The 13003-nt window shown below is 44.2% G+C and overlaps 1 protein-coding gene across 4 annotated transcripts in view; it reads left to right on the forward strand.

Annotated features, from left to right (window-relative positions):
- The first annotated feature begins 2361 nt into the window (after positions 1-2361).
- The window catches only part of LOC145350738 (homeobox protein Meis1), a 227484-nt gene continuing 216842 nt past the window's right edge, over positions 2362-13003 (forward strand). Inside the window, exons 1-6 of one of the 4 annotated variants that reach the window (XM_080199986.1) lie at positions 2362-2893; positions 3173-3399; positions 4063-4204; positions 4837-4887; positions 5812-5862; positions 6944-7096. In XM_080199986.1, the coding sequence (XP_080056112.1) occupies positions 2882-2893; positions 3173-3399; positions 4063-4204; positions 4837-4887; positions 5812-5862; positions 6944-7096 (636 nt within the window). In that variant the 5' untranslated portion in view covers positions 2362-2881. The remainder of the gene's footprint in view (positions 2894-3172; positions 3400-4062; positions 4205-4836; positions 4888-5811; positions 5863-6943; positions 7097-13003) is intronic. The other 3 variants (XM_080199984.1, XM_080199987.1, XM_080199985.1) reach the window with 3 other exon arrangements.

Raw genomic sequence — 13003 nt, forward strand, 5'->3', positions numbered from 1 at the left:
AGATCGTGGCCCATTTCTGCTGAGCTGAGTTAGACTGGTCACTCACTGTTCAAATGGGGCTCGGTTAACACTTATTGCGCCTTCGTGCAGTTCCCTCCTCTTTGCGGGGGGAACCTTTCATTTCCAATCTATTGCCTTCGTCTCGTAAGAAGTGCAAGAAAGAAATCTTTCCTTACCGGAGACACTGGCGTCGATTGAATCGTTTCCCGATCGGAGGAGGCGTCCCACCAGAACGGATGGTTGTTATCTCGGGGATGATATTAGATTATTGTGTGGGGGGGGGGGGGGGATGGTGTTTGTTTTCCCCCTCCCGGTCCAGAGCAAATGGTGCGTGTTTCTGATCCGCTGTCCCTAAAATTAAACAAAAAAGAAGCAAAATAAGCGACCACTTGCCTACTTCTCTTTCTCAGGGTGAACTGTTTTAAACACGCGCACTTGGGTGTAATCTTGGTGGCAATTTAACTTTCGCAAATTCCTCGGCAACTTCTAACTGTGGGCTTTCGGTCTGACCAATCGGAATTATTTTATTTCACGCTCCCCAAACCCCTCACCAAGAGTTTTCTTTTAAAAGAAGCATGTTTTAAAATAAACTCTGTGGCAGCCAGGTGTGAGAGTTCCAGAGGACACAAAAAGAGAAACATCCCTTTATACACAATAAAGTTATTGGAGTGGATGTGGCGAGGAGGGGGTTGACTGGGGAACAGCGGGAGAGGAGGGGGGGGATTTTTTTTGGAACAGGGAGTGGGGCTGGTGGCAGTCAGTCAGTGCTGCCTAGATGGACCCGCCTCCGTCCATGGGTTTGAGCCAATCCCTTTGGCTACCGATGCATCCTTCCATAACTGATCACGGGAAAGGCCAATCAAATTGCGGTCTTCCCACGGCCCGCTTTGATTGGACGTTGGCTCCATCTCCAGTGCCCACAGAGCTCCGGGCTGGCTCATTCTCTGTGTAAAATAGGGGGGTGGGGTACAGAGAGAGAGACAGAGAGAGAGAGAGAGAGAGGGAGAAATGCAAACCATAACCACAACTTGCTACATCTGAGGGAACGCACACCTTTGCAAAGTGACACCGCAGCAACGCCAGGAAGGAGGTGGACTGGAGATTCTTCATTTGATTGTGAATGTTAGACCTAGGCAATTCGTAGAGTGAAGTGGCGACAGCGAGAAACATTTACTAAACGAATAGATTTGGGTTAATCTTTAAGGACTGGATTAATCCTCGCAAATTAGCCGGCGGAACAATAACACCGAGGGTTTGGCAAAACAAAAATAAATAGGAAAGAGGATGATAGTGTATAAATATTATATCCTAGAGATACACAAAAAAAAACACAAACAGCGCGAGTGAAACAAAAGTTGGGTGTAATTTCAAGAGAGCAGGTCTGTTCTGGTCACATATATTTAGCAAACAATATTGACACACTGCTCCGTAAATCAAAGCATTTCATTAACAGTTCACACATCCAGAGGAGTTACTAGGAAGAAGTGTCAAAGTCGTGTTGCTCCCCTGATATGAACACAATTTGCTGGCAGATCCCCACTGTTTGTTACGGGGGTGGTGGTGGTTGTGGGGGGGGGGGGGGGGGCCGTGGTGGCTGAGGATGGAATGACAATTGTTTTGACTTTTGTTTAGGGGGGAGAAAAAGTTAATGGATGCAGAGAGAGCAGGGGCAGGACACACACACAATTCTTGAAGAGGCAACTCTGTGTCCTGTGCGTTCCGCTGAAGATGAGTGATGTAGTTGCCTTCAATCTTAATAAATAAATACTTGGGGGGGGGGGGAAATTGTCAAAGGTGCAGATGGGAGAGGTGTAAGGGGGGGGTGTATGTACCTGTCTGTTGGTGTTGGTGTCTTTTTGCATTGCACGGTGTACCCCTGTCCCTATCCACAGCTCTCTCTCTCTCTCTGTCTCTCTCTCTCTCCCCACCCCTCCTGTGTGAGACAGATGAAGCAGTCCGGTGCGCCTTGTGTAAGACGCGACCTGTTATGGCCACCACTGCTTCCGGGTTCCTGCATTCTCTGCAAGCCCACCTCTGGCTCCGCAAGGCTGGGGCAACGGCGCCGGGCCCTTTAAAGATCTCCAAAGTCGGCAGAGAGTGAGAGGCGGGCACACGCCACCCCCCCCTACCCCGAGCACCGGCTCTCCGAGGCTCTTCTGGACAGCCCTGGGGAGGGGGGGAGAAGAGCAGACGGACCCCGGGGAAGAGGAGGAGGAGGAAGAGGAGGAGGTGGTGGTGGTGGTGGTGGTGGTGGGGGGCGGGGGTGGGTGGGTGGGTGGGGGAGACAGAGAGAAGAGGCTGCAGTACTGCGGGCAGATCTCGCTGCCATCGCTAAAAGGTGTCACCCACCACCACCAACCCCCCACCCTCCTTTCCCTTCCCTCCCCTCCCTCCCCCCCTCCCTCTCTCCTCACCACCAACCCCCGACCGACCAGTGGAAGTGCAGAACGGATCATCATTTATTCACTACCTTGACAACCTTGTCTTGATTGACAGCCGGAGTGCCAGAAAGCTATGAGACAGGGCAGTTTTGTTTGAGGGGCGCTTTCCCTGGCTTTTGGGGGGGACGGGATTCTCCAATGCTCCCAGGTGCTGCGCTGCCGGAGAAGGATATCTCTACACCGGGATATATTGAGATATATATACTGTATCGCTGCCCAGAGATATCCCCCCCTCCTCCCCTCTCCCCTCCCCTCCCCTCTCTCTCTCACACCGAGTTTCCACTGAAGACTCTGGGCTAAGATCATCTACAGAAAACAGGGGGACTTTACAGGGATCTTTTTCAGCTGCCTGTGGACTGGCGTGTTTATATCTTTCTGATACTGGCCCTGTAGGGAGTCCAGCACAAACTGCTCCAGAGAGAAGGGTTCGAGACAGGCCGATGGCGCAGAGGGTAAGTGAGTCTTTCCAACTGTGGTACAAGTGCATTTCGCCCCGTCTTTCAGCCTCTCCCACGGCTTGCGAAAACTTTTGACTTAAATGTTATTCTCCCTCTCTCTTTCTCACCCCCTGTTCTCTCTCGGCAACTTCGGATGTGAAGTGCGTGACTTTAAAAAAAAATAATATTTTCGGTCCTCTTAACTTTGCTGACATGCTGATTTCCCCGTCCCTCACTTTTCTGTTTCTCTCTTTCTCAAAACCACCCCCCCCCCGCTTTTTTTTGTCCACACAGTATGATGAAATCTCACATTACGGGGCTATGGATGGAGTAGGAATCCCCACTACGATATACGGTGACCCTCACGCTCCTAGGTCCATGCAGCCTGTCCACCACCTGAATCACGGACCGCCGATACACAGCCACCAATATCCGCACTCGAACCACGCCAATACCATGCCACCGAGTATGGGCTCCTCTGTAAACGATGCATTAAAGAGAGATAAAGATTCTATTTACGGGTGGGTAGCTTCTACCTTTTATTTTACCACTTCTTCAGATCATTTCTTGAGCTGTGGGGAGAGACCTCGCGTGTGACATGTTGGGTTTATTTTTTTAATTGTTCTTTTTTTTAATTTTAAAATTAAAAAAAAAACCAAACTTTCATTTAGACTTGCTTACCATTTATATTTTGTGGGAGAGATCTCAATTTGGAACAACCTTGTGTCAGTTTAATTTCATTTGCAACTGTAAATAGAGTGGCTGCTCGCTGCTGCTTTTGACGGATGTTTTTGTCAATGTAATATTTTTTTGGCTATAAGCTTTTCAAAAAAAAACCAAATTGACGTCCAAAATGGCTGCTTTTCTTCTGGGCCATTTTTACTGCTAAATTCTGGCTTATTCTGCGTATCTTGGACGTTAAGAGGTCACTGTTAAGATTTTTGGTCACTAGACAGAATCGCGGTCTTTCTCCAGTAACTAATTTTGACACAATTTACGACTGTAATTTATGATAAAGCCAGAAATCAACAAGTACTTTTTGGAGAAGTTTTGCCTTGCTGTTGTCTCGGTTATTCTACTAAGTCACTTACAAGGGAATCTCTCTCTTTCTCTGTGTGTGTGTCTCTCTCTCTCTCTCTGCTTTTTTTGTTGTATTATCTTTGACATTCAATCCTCTCTTTCAGACATCCGCTGTTTCCCCTTTTAGCACTGATTTTTGAAAAATGTGAATTAGCAACTTGTACACCTCGGGAACCGGGAGTAGCAGGCGGCGATGTCTGCTCTTCCGAGTCTTTCAATGAAGACATAGCAGTGTTCGCTAAACAGGTCAGCTACCTCGCATGGTCCACTTAAACATTCCAACCTTAAATATTTTTTTAAAAAAAATAAGAAAAATGCCAGTAATTTAAGCGGGCTGGACGCACCTTTTCCTCTGGTCTGCAGCGTGCCTTGTGCAGGCAAAAAAAGACCTTACCAAACAGCTAAAACAAAATGTTGGAGGATTAACAATAGCAAATCGAACGGTCTCAGGTTTGCACCCGGAATCAGGGAGCAAACAGGACAATTACTATCCAAACCGATAGTAATCGGAGTATTATTTTTGTTGTTTCGCGTGTCAAGTTACTTGCTTGCCAGAGGAAAACCAGTCGCTGCACGCTTTATGCGAAGGAAAACGCTGTTTTGTAAGAAGCTGTGAAAATATCATTTTTTAAATATATATGTATATTTAAAACACTCCTGAGAAATGTAGTAACTTATTTTTTATTCGACCACAATCAACGCTTAAAGCCGCATGCTAGGTGAACCAATCTGATCTTTCTGTGTGTGTGTGTGTGTGTGTGTGTGTGATGTTGAAAGTGCAATTAGAAATTGTAAAAGTTTGGAAGTGTGCATTCTGGCAAATCATGACCGTGCAGAATGGGGAGGCAAATCACACTTTTATTATCTTCCCACTTTAGATTCGAGCAGAGAAACCTCTGTTTTCCTCAAACCCCGAGCTGGATAATTTGGTAAGCTTGGTAGCTTTGCAAAGAGGAAGGAAGATTGCGGAGAAATTTGCGTGCGCGGTCTTATTAATCCAAAACAAATATATATTAGACAGATGTATTTATTAGCCAAATCCCCAGTTCTGCTTGGGGAGTTAATTCCGGCGTACGCGGCGATGTTTGCAGTTTAATACAGTCCCGTGTTTTGAGAATTGCGGATAGTGATCGTTACAATCCATTGCAAATCTGCGCTTTTGATTTTATGATAGGTTTGAGCTGTCACCAGCGATAAACATCGCTCGCACTGATTGTACAGCTGTCAATCCACTGGCGATGATGTGTGGGTTCATTTATTTAAAATTAATTTCGCTTTCGGCTTATGATTTTTGTGAGCCCCGAGATCTGGAGTTTCGGCCACTTCTTGGCTTCCCCGTTCCCCCGCCTGGGAGTCTAGCTGTGCACAAATGGTTCTCCGAGGGTTCGCCTCGAGAATTTAAAGAGTCGCTTTTTTTTTCCTCCAAAAGAAAATCCTCCCCCCCCCCCCGCAGACTGATTTCATTCCACCATTCAGAATAGAAACAAAAATATATAAAGTTTTGTATAATTCCTAAGAGGCTTCAAAATGGAGTGTGTTCCTTGGTAGAGAGAGAATATATTGTGTTCTCATGCTGGTTCCTGTCTATATGCAATATAAAGTGGATTTCGCTGTATAGGTAGCATGGGGGGAAATGGAGCTATGCTGATAATATGTTACTGCCTTTAAGGTACATTCCCCCCCGCCACCGTTCACCCCCCCCCAACTCAATCTAGCCCCTCTCCCCACTGCCACACACACATGTTAGAACATTGAAGGTTTTATCATTGCAACTGATAGGAGTAGAATAAGATTTTTTCCCCCCTGTGTGTGTTCTGGATGCTAATAGATATCTACACCTTCCTTTTTAACAGATGATTCAAGCCATTCAAGTATTAAGGTTTCACCTTTTGGAGTTAGAGAAGGTAACTCTTCATGTTCCTAGTGTATTTTAGATGCTGTTGTGCAGCTAGTCCTGGGTGCGAGTACATTTGCATGAATCTCTTCGTTTCTGGCCCCCCTTTGTAATTAGTGTCAAAACCAATCCTGCAGCACATTCCTCTTGCTGTTTAATTATAATTTCTGTCGCTAAAACCCTGACCACAAACGCCCCCGACGTTTTGTTCATTTTAATCTGGCGGCGGGATTTAATTTTGATCATCTTTTTAACGTAAATCCTTTCCCCCCCCACCCCCATCCTCCCCTATTGAGACTAAAGATTTTAAACAGTCGAAAGATGTAAACACTCTGTCGATTATGACTAATTAGACGGGGAAGGGGGAATCATTATATTTTGTCCCTTTAGTCCGCGGGGAATATTTTAATGAAATATAAAGGGGGGAGGGGGACTCTTTTGGGTGGGTGGGTTGGGGGGGGAGGTAGTTTGGGAAAGGAGGGGGTTGGTTTCACAGCCCGTTTGGCTGAATGTGTGAGCGGCGGCTTTGGCCATCTTTTGAACCTGCCTTGTCTCGCCATAATATATACATATATAGACTTGGTGAGGTCCAGGGGCAGTGTATATGAGGGCTGGCCATTGAATGACATCTGTGTCATATTCAAATTCTACACATCTCCCTTTGTGTGTCCAGGGCTCCTCCGAGGTTATAATGAAATAACTAGATGAAATTAAACTGTTTACCTTAAGTGTCACTCATGCGGGTCAGTCCTGTAATGGTCACAACCTCGGGAGCAGCTGAATTTAACACGGATGTTGAATATGCTGTAGTTGAGAATTATCTTGTCATTGTCAATTTTCGACGATATCTCTATATTGCGCAAGTTATTCCAAATTCTTGATGCGTGCGTCTCTGGGGGATAATTGTAATGTTCCCAAGTGCTTCCAACTACTTTGAACCGCCTGTCACAGGCCAACCCTCGACCTCCATTTGTGTCCTTACGGTTGGGGCTGGAGGGGGGTGAGGGGGGGGGGGCGGTGGCGCGGCTCCCCCCCCCCCCACCCCTTTTTAGCTTTTTTTTAAAAATTTCCCATTATTGCTCCGATTGTAGGTACACGAATTATGTGACAATTTTTGCCATCGGTATATAAGCTGCTTGAAGGGAAAGATGCCCATCGATTTGGTTATTGATGAGAGAGAAGGCGGTTCCAAATCAGACAGCGAGGATATCACTAGATCATCATCTGTTAACATTACGGATCAGGTACGGAGCTTTAGATTTCCTCTCGGAAACGCTTGCCCGGGCAAGCTGGCTATTTGCATTTTATCAAGATCTTTCAGTCGAATGGGGAATATTTTTTTCTACATAAGTGCCTATTGTATACTCATTAAAGGGCGCTCTGAGCCTTTGTGTAGTTATGGTTGGAAAGTTGACCTGTACCTTGGCGCTCCTCGTTGCTCTTAAGGATTTTATTTTTGGTGGAAAGTGGTAAGAGGAAAAAGGACAGGGAGCTAATTTTTGAATGAGTAGATGGGGAGGTGTTTAAAATGTGTGAGTGTGGAGAGAGGGGCGGGAGAAATCCTTTCTTATATGGTGTGATTTTTTTTTGCTCCTTGCCCTCATTGCCTTGTTGGCTTCCCCTGGCCGATTTCCCCCCACCCCAATGTTGTTTGGAATTGGGGAGACATGGTCCTCCCTCAGTCACCACCCCCCCCGTCACCCGTCCCAAAATTTAAAAAAAACCCAAAGAAAAACTGTGATCGGTGACTTTATTTTGATTTTCAATTTTGTTTTAATTAATCGGGAGGCGACTCATTTAAAAAAAATCTTGCTTCAGCGAGGGCTATCTCGCTTGGAGATTCCCTGGGCGGGTTTGGTGTGAAATGTGGGGAGAAGGGGTAATGGGTAAGTAGGGGGGGGGGGGAGTTGGTGGGGGCGCCCGCCGCCTGGGAAGCGCTGGACTCGGGGAGACTCAGTGAGGAGGAGTCGGTGCCCAGAGTGGTACATTGGCTTTTGATAAAATCCAAACCGGTTGGAGCTTCGGGTTTTTTTTAAACAAGGACAGCGGCCGAGAGGGGTTGTAACCGCGGCGGAGAATAGATTAAATTCAACGCTGTGTTTTTGTGAAAAGTGTTGGGGAGGGGATTCTCTGGCTGGCTCTCTGCTGCTGCTTTCAAACAGCAGCACAAGCGGGATCCCAACCAGCACTGCATTCCCATGTGATTGCAAACAGGATTCTTCCCCACGTTAGACAAGGCACCCACACAAACAGTGACCCCCTCACCCCATCCCTCTCTGTCTGGTGACATTTGAAAATAAATTTACTTTTGGCAGAAAGGTGCTTAGATAAACTGCCCCGCTTTAGCAAAAGGTTGAGCATGAGATGCAGATATACCTCAAAGAATGGGCTTTCAAATCTCACTCCTATATATATATAATATCATTGAGGGAATCTCTGGATATTTTATAGACAACACGGGGAGGGCGCAGTCATGGTAGAATAATGGTGCCATTGGAATATGTTGGGATGCATTAGCATTTCCCACAAGAGTGTCCAACTAGGGGGACATTGCATTCAAAGTTCCTGCTAAGTAAAATCCTTCTTGGCCCCACTTTGCGCCGTTCGCTCGCAGAAACAGAATGGGGGGTAAACTGGCGCTATTCCTGATCCGCCCGCCGACTCGATGTGGGTGGGTGGGTGGGGGGGGGGGGACGCTTAGGGAAAAAAAAGATAAAAATGCCATCACATTTTTTGCAACCAATTCCATCCTGAACAAGAGTGTGAGAAATGTCTACGTTTAAATCCGCTAAGATTCTCATGGCTGATAGTAAAAACAAGCCGGACAGGCACAGAGGTATTTGCAAAAAAAATTACAATTATTGCTCGGGGGAAAGAGTAAAATCAACATGTTAATTGCCCTCCAAAATGAAGATTTATACCCCTCCTCATCAGTCAATCATTTAATGTTTCATTCTCCAGTCACCATTGCCCTCTTTGTAACTGTGGATTCGATTTCATGAGCATTTGTCAAGGAAAATTAATATATATCATTTTAAAAGCTGCTTACCTTGAGAAAAGTTTAATACTGGTACAGGTTCCCCCCTCATCTTGTCTTTTACATTTTTCCAAAAACTTTCTAGTTTACATTGTCGCAGTAACATCATTGCGGTGTTAATGTGAGCCCACTTGTGACATTAATAAATACACGTAAACATTTAGACTGAGATTGGTGACAACATCCGTAGATTAATGCCCTGTTATGTGTTTTTTAAAAATATTTACCGGCGGGCAAAAAATTAAAAATAAGCAAATTGATTAAACTTAAAGAACAAAAATTATCGACGATGTCAAAAAAAGGGGAATGTTTTTGTTCCCGGTCTAAACACTTTTTTTGCGTTTGGAAGGGTTCCGTTGTCCTAGTTTGGGACTTGTTTTAATCTGCCTCGGTTAGGTGGCTAAGTTCTGGGCCCCCTCCTTGCCACAGCAGTTGGAAAGTTAAGTGAGGTTCCTGCTCTAGCCATGAATGTGGTTTGCCAAGTTTAACAGCCTGGCCAGCAACCGCCCTACAAACACTGAAGAGCCGCATGGAAGGAGTGAATGGGACAGACTGAGGGGACTAACTAGGTGTTGTATAAGCTGCAATAGACACGACTGTTGCGGCTCTTTCTGCATTCATCTGTCTCCCGGGGCGCTTGCTGCAATCATGCTTGCCCGTTTGGAAGGGCAAGGTTCGGTGTGTCACCCCTCTCATTCCAAAATCTGACACCGAGCGGAAAGTTAACAAAGCTCCCCCAATTTTTCACCGAAATACCTCTGCTTTCTGTCCTTGGCCGGCTGTATATATGTGTGTGTGTGTGTGTGTGTGTGTGGAGACTGTGGGGAAGCTCACAGCATTCCACAACAGCACAAACCCCCTCCTCCCCCCAGCAACAACGTGTATCACACCAAAACCAATGTGACACTGGCTGACACTGGCGCATGACCCCCCCACCCCACCATTGGCATTGCCACATGACCCAACCATGTCCATCGTGGCATAGGCTGTCACATGATCTAACCTTGCCAATTGTTATACTGACTGACATTTTCACATGACCCCCATTGGCACTGTCACATGGCCCCCATTGGCACTGTCACATGGCCCAGCATGCCTACTGTTACATTGATTGGTATTACCATGTGCCCCCAGGGCCCTGCCTGCATGGCAGTGAGCTCAGTTGCCTCTTGCCTGGGTTACAGTCTCTGTCTTGGGCTCCTCCGCAGGACCCATTCCCCGTCTCCGGTTGCATCCTCAGACTCTCCCCGGGATTGTTGCAGTCTCTATCAGCTCTCACATGTACCTGGGGGCGGCTAACTCTGCTGGCGATTGACTCCTCACTGAACTTGCTGCTTTTGTATGGCGCCTGGGCTGGCATTTTCCTAATAAAAGCTGGTGGTCTGTAGATTCTTAATGTTGCCGATTGCAACGTGGTGAGAAACACCACTTGCCAAGTGTACTGATTTACTCCTGAGAAAATAATCGCGCGAAACCAGCCAGCAGAATAAATTCCAGCAGATCCTGACCGTTAAAAAAGTGATAATTATTGATGTTATGTTGAGATTTTTGTACACCGATTGGGTTTGAGTATTCTGCAGACATAGAAATATTAAATCGAGCAATTCTCATAAAACGCGGAATATAATTCATGTGGGCAAAACGAGAGCAGCAATGTTTTAAAAATGAATTTAATTCACTTTTATGTGTATATGTTTCGGGTTTTCGGTTTGTTTTTATTTCTTAACTGGTGGTGCTGTTGTGTTGTAATGGAGAGGTTGGTAAAAGCTGCAGCAGCCAGGAAATTTAAGGTGTATGGAATTATGTGACTCATGCCATTGTCAGGGATTGCTGAGAACTTAACGTGACAGCAGATTCTTTGCTGAAGTGTCTTATCTCGTGGAATGTAGAAATACTGGATATTGTGTCAGCATTGAGAAAAATCGAAGTGGCGTTAAATGTCTGTTACTGCGAATTTTATTTTTTATAATGTATGTTGATTGTGTTATCAAGTAATCAAAATAGTAATTAATTTGCATTCGCCAGGATTGTTGTAAGTGGTAAATATCCAAAATTTCTTTCTCTTTTCTTGCGACTGCACTGTCTGGGGATAGCTACCTACTGATAAAGAATAAATTCGCACAACCTGCTTTGGTCCAATTAATATTTGATTCTCCAGTGAGTTATAGAATAATTCTGTAGCTTTTGGACTTCATTTCGAAGCCCCAAACTTAAACACAGCTACAAACAGCTCAATGAAACCAAGTTTACAGCTACCCTTGTGTGTTTCAAAGGAAAGCACAAAATAGTTTTTAAAAATTCTCATAGTCAATAGCAAATTCCAAGCGGTTCTTGGCTGTATGTGCTTGGTGATGTGCAATCTTAATTCTGAATTAATGCGCTTTCTTTATTGTGTGATCCCTTCATTTTTGATTGCCTTTTTTCAGAGTATTATTTTATAAAATTCACATTTAAATCATATTCCAAAAAAAAACTGTGGCAAGTCTTTCATGGTCAGAGACTTTGCCCATTGTATTTGATAGAACAGAAATAATCTCAGTTAAACATCAAACTTCTCCTATTCCGCACATTTTTGTTTTAATATAGAAATTAATCCTAAAAATCAATGCTCAAAACCATCAAAATCCACAGGGTTAAAAGATACACAAATCATCTGTAGTTTTGTTATCTGTTGCTGACTCTAATGCTTAAAGTTTGTGGAGTTTGTCCAAGAGATGAACAATGGACTGGAATATTAGTAATTCAAATACAAAAAAATCTTTTATTCCGATGTTGCTGTAGAGTTTGCTTTAAAAAAAATCCCTTTTTATGTAACTTTCAATATTTTGTTGAGAAATGAAAGCTAAAAATAAGTGTTATGATATGTCAGATGGTAAATATTAGTCAACTGTAATTTCAGATAGCAGCAGTTTTATAGACAGTCTTGTGAAGTGTTTTAAAAGTGTCACTCCAGTTTGTGTTTCCAATCGAGAATAACACACGGGTCCTCGTATGGTAGCATGAGTGGCCCTGGGTGCAGGTGTTATGTCTGCTATCTCTGTTTGAGAACTGTTTGACATGGGTGCTAACTCTATTTGAGGAATGGCTAAATAATGCTGGCAATAGTTTCAAATAAATAAAGTGATTCTAAATGAAGTAAAATCTAGGCCTACTTTGTACTTTGTCTTGGCAAACATGTTTGGATGTAATGGCATTTGATAGCTAGGATTGGATTCTCTTCCAGAGAACTTTTTTTTTCCATTAATGATACATTTGAACAAAATTTTCCAACATTTAATATGTCTAAGAATTTCCGGGTTGGGCAGTGATGAATTTCAGTTTAATTGAGACAAAATTGTCCCTGAGAAATGTGACTAAAGGCAAGTGGGGTGAATGTGACACCTGGTTAGAAAATGGAAATGGAATGCTTCTTTCACATCCGCATAGTTAAACTGATAATGTTATAATGTTCTGGGAGACCATACCATTGGATAAACTGTGTTAGCTCATTTTATTATTTCATCTGTGATAAATCTGATTTATCTAGTTTTCTGTTTTTGTGGACACATGCTTCACTTCTTCACTTTTTCATTCACATTCAGATGTTTTCTACGCGTTGCATCTCATCTCAATATTCAGTTTACATAATAGTTTGCTTTTTCATGTTCTGTTGTGGTCTGGTAACATTCTGAATTGAATGTCCGTATCTCATTAATTCATTGAATGGAGGTGTCATTGGCAAGGCCAGCATTTATTGCCCATCCCTAATTGTCTGCAAGTAGGTAGTGGTGGACTGCCTCTTGGACCGCTACAGCCTGCATGCGGTGGATGCATCTACAGTGCTATTAGGAAGAGAGTTTTTAAGGATTTTTATCAAGCAACAGAGCGGAATGATGATATATTTCCAAGTCAGAATAGTGTGTGATTTGGAAGCAAGCATCGCAGCTGATAGTGTTCCCATGCATCTGCTGTCCTTTTCCCTCTAGCTTAAGTTTATTTATTAGTGTTGCAAGTAGGCTTACGTTAACACGGCAATGAAGTTGCAGTGAAAATCCTCTAGTCACCACATTCCAGGGCCTGTTCGGGTACACTGAGGGAGAATTTAGCATAGCTGATAAATCTAACCAATACATTT

This window comes from Carcharhinus amblyrhynchos, chromosome 12 (genome assembly GCF_965287045.1).
Source record: "Carcharhinus amblyrhynchos chromosome 12, sCarAmb.v2.hapA, whole genome shotgun sequence".
NCBI classification, from domain to species: Eukaryota; Metazoa; Chordata; class Chondrichthyes; order Carcharhiniformes; family Carcharhinidae; genus Carcharhinus; species Carcharhinus amblyrhynchos.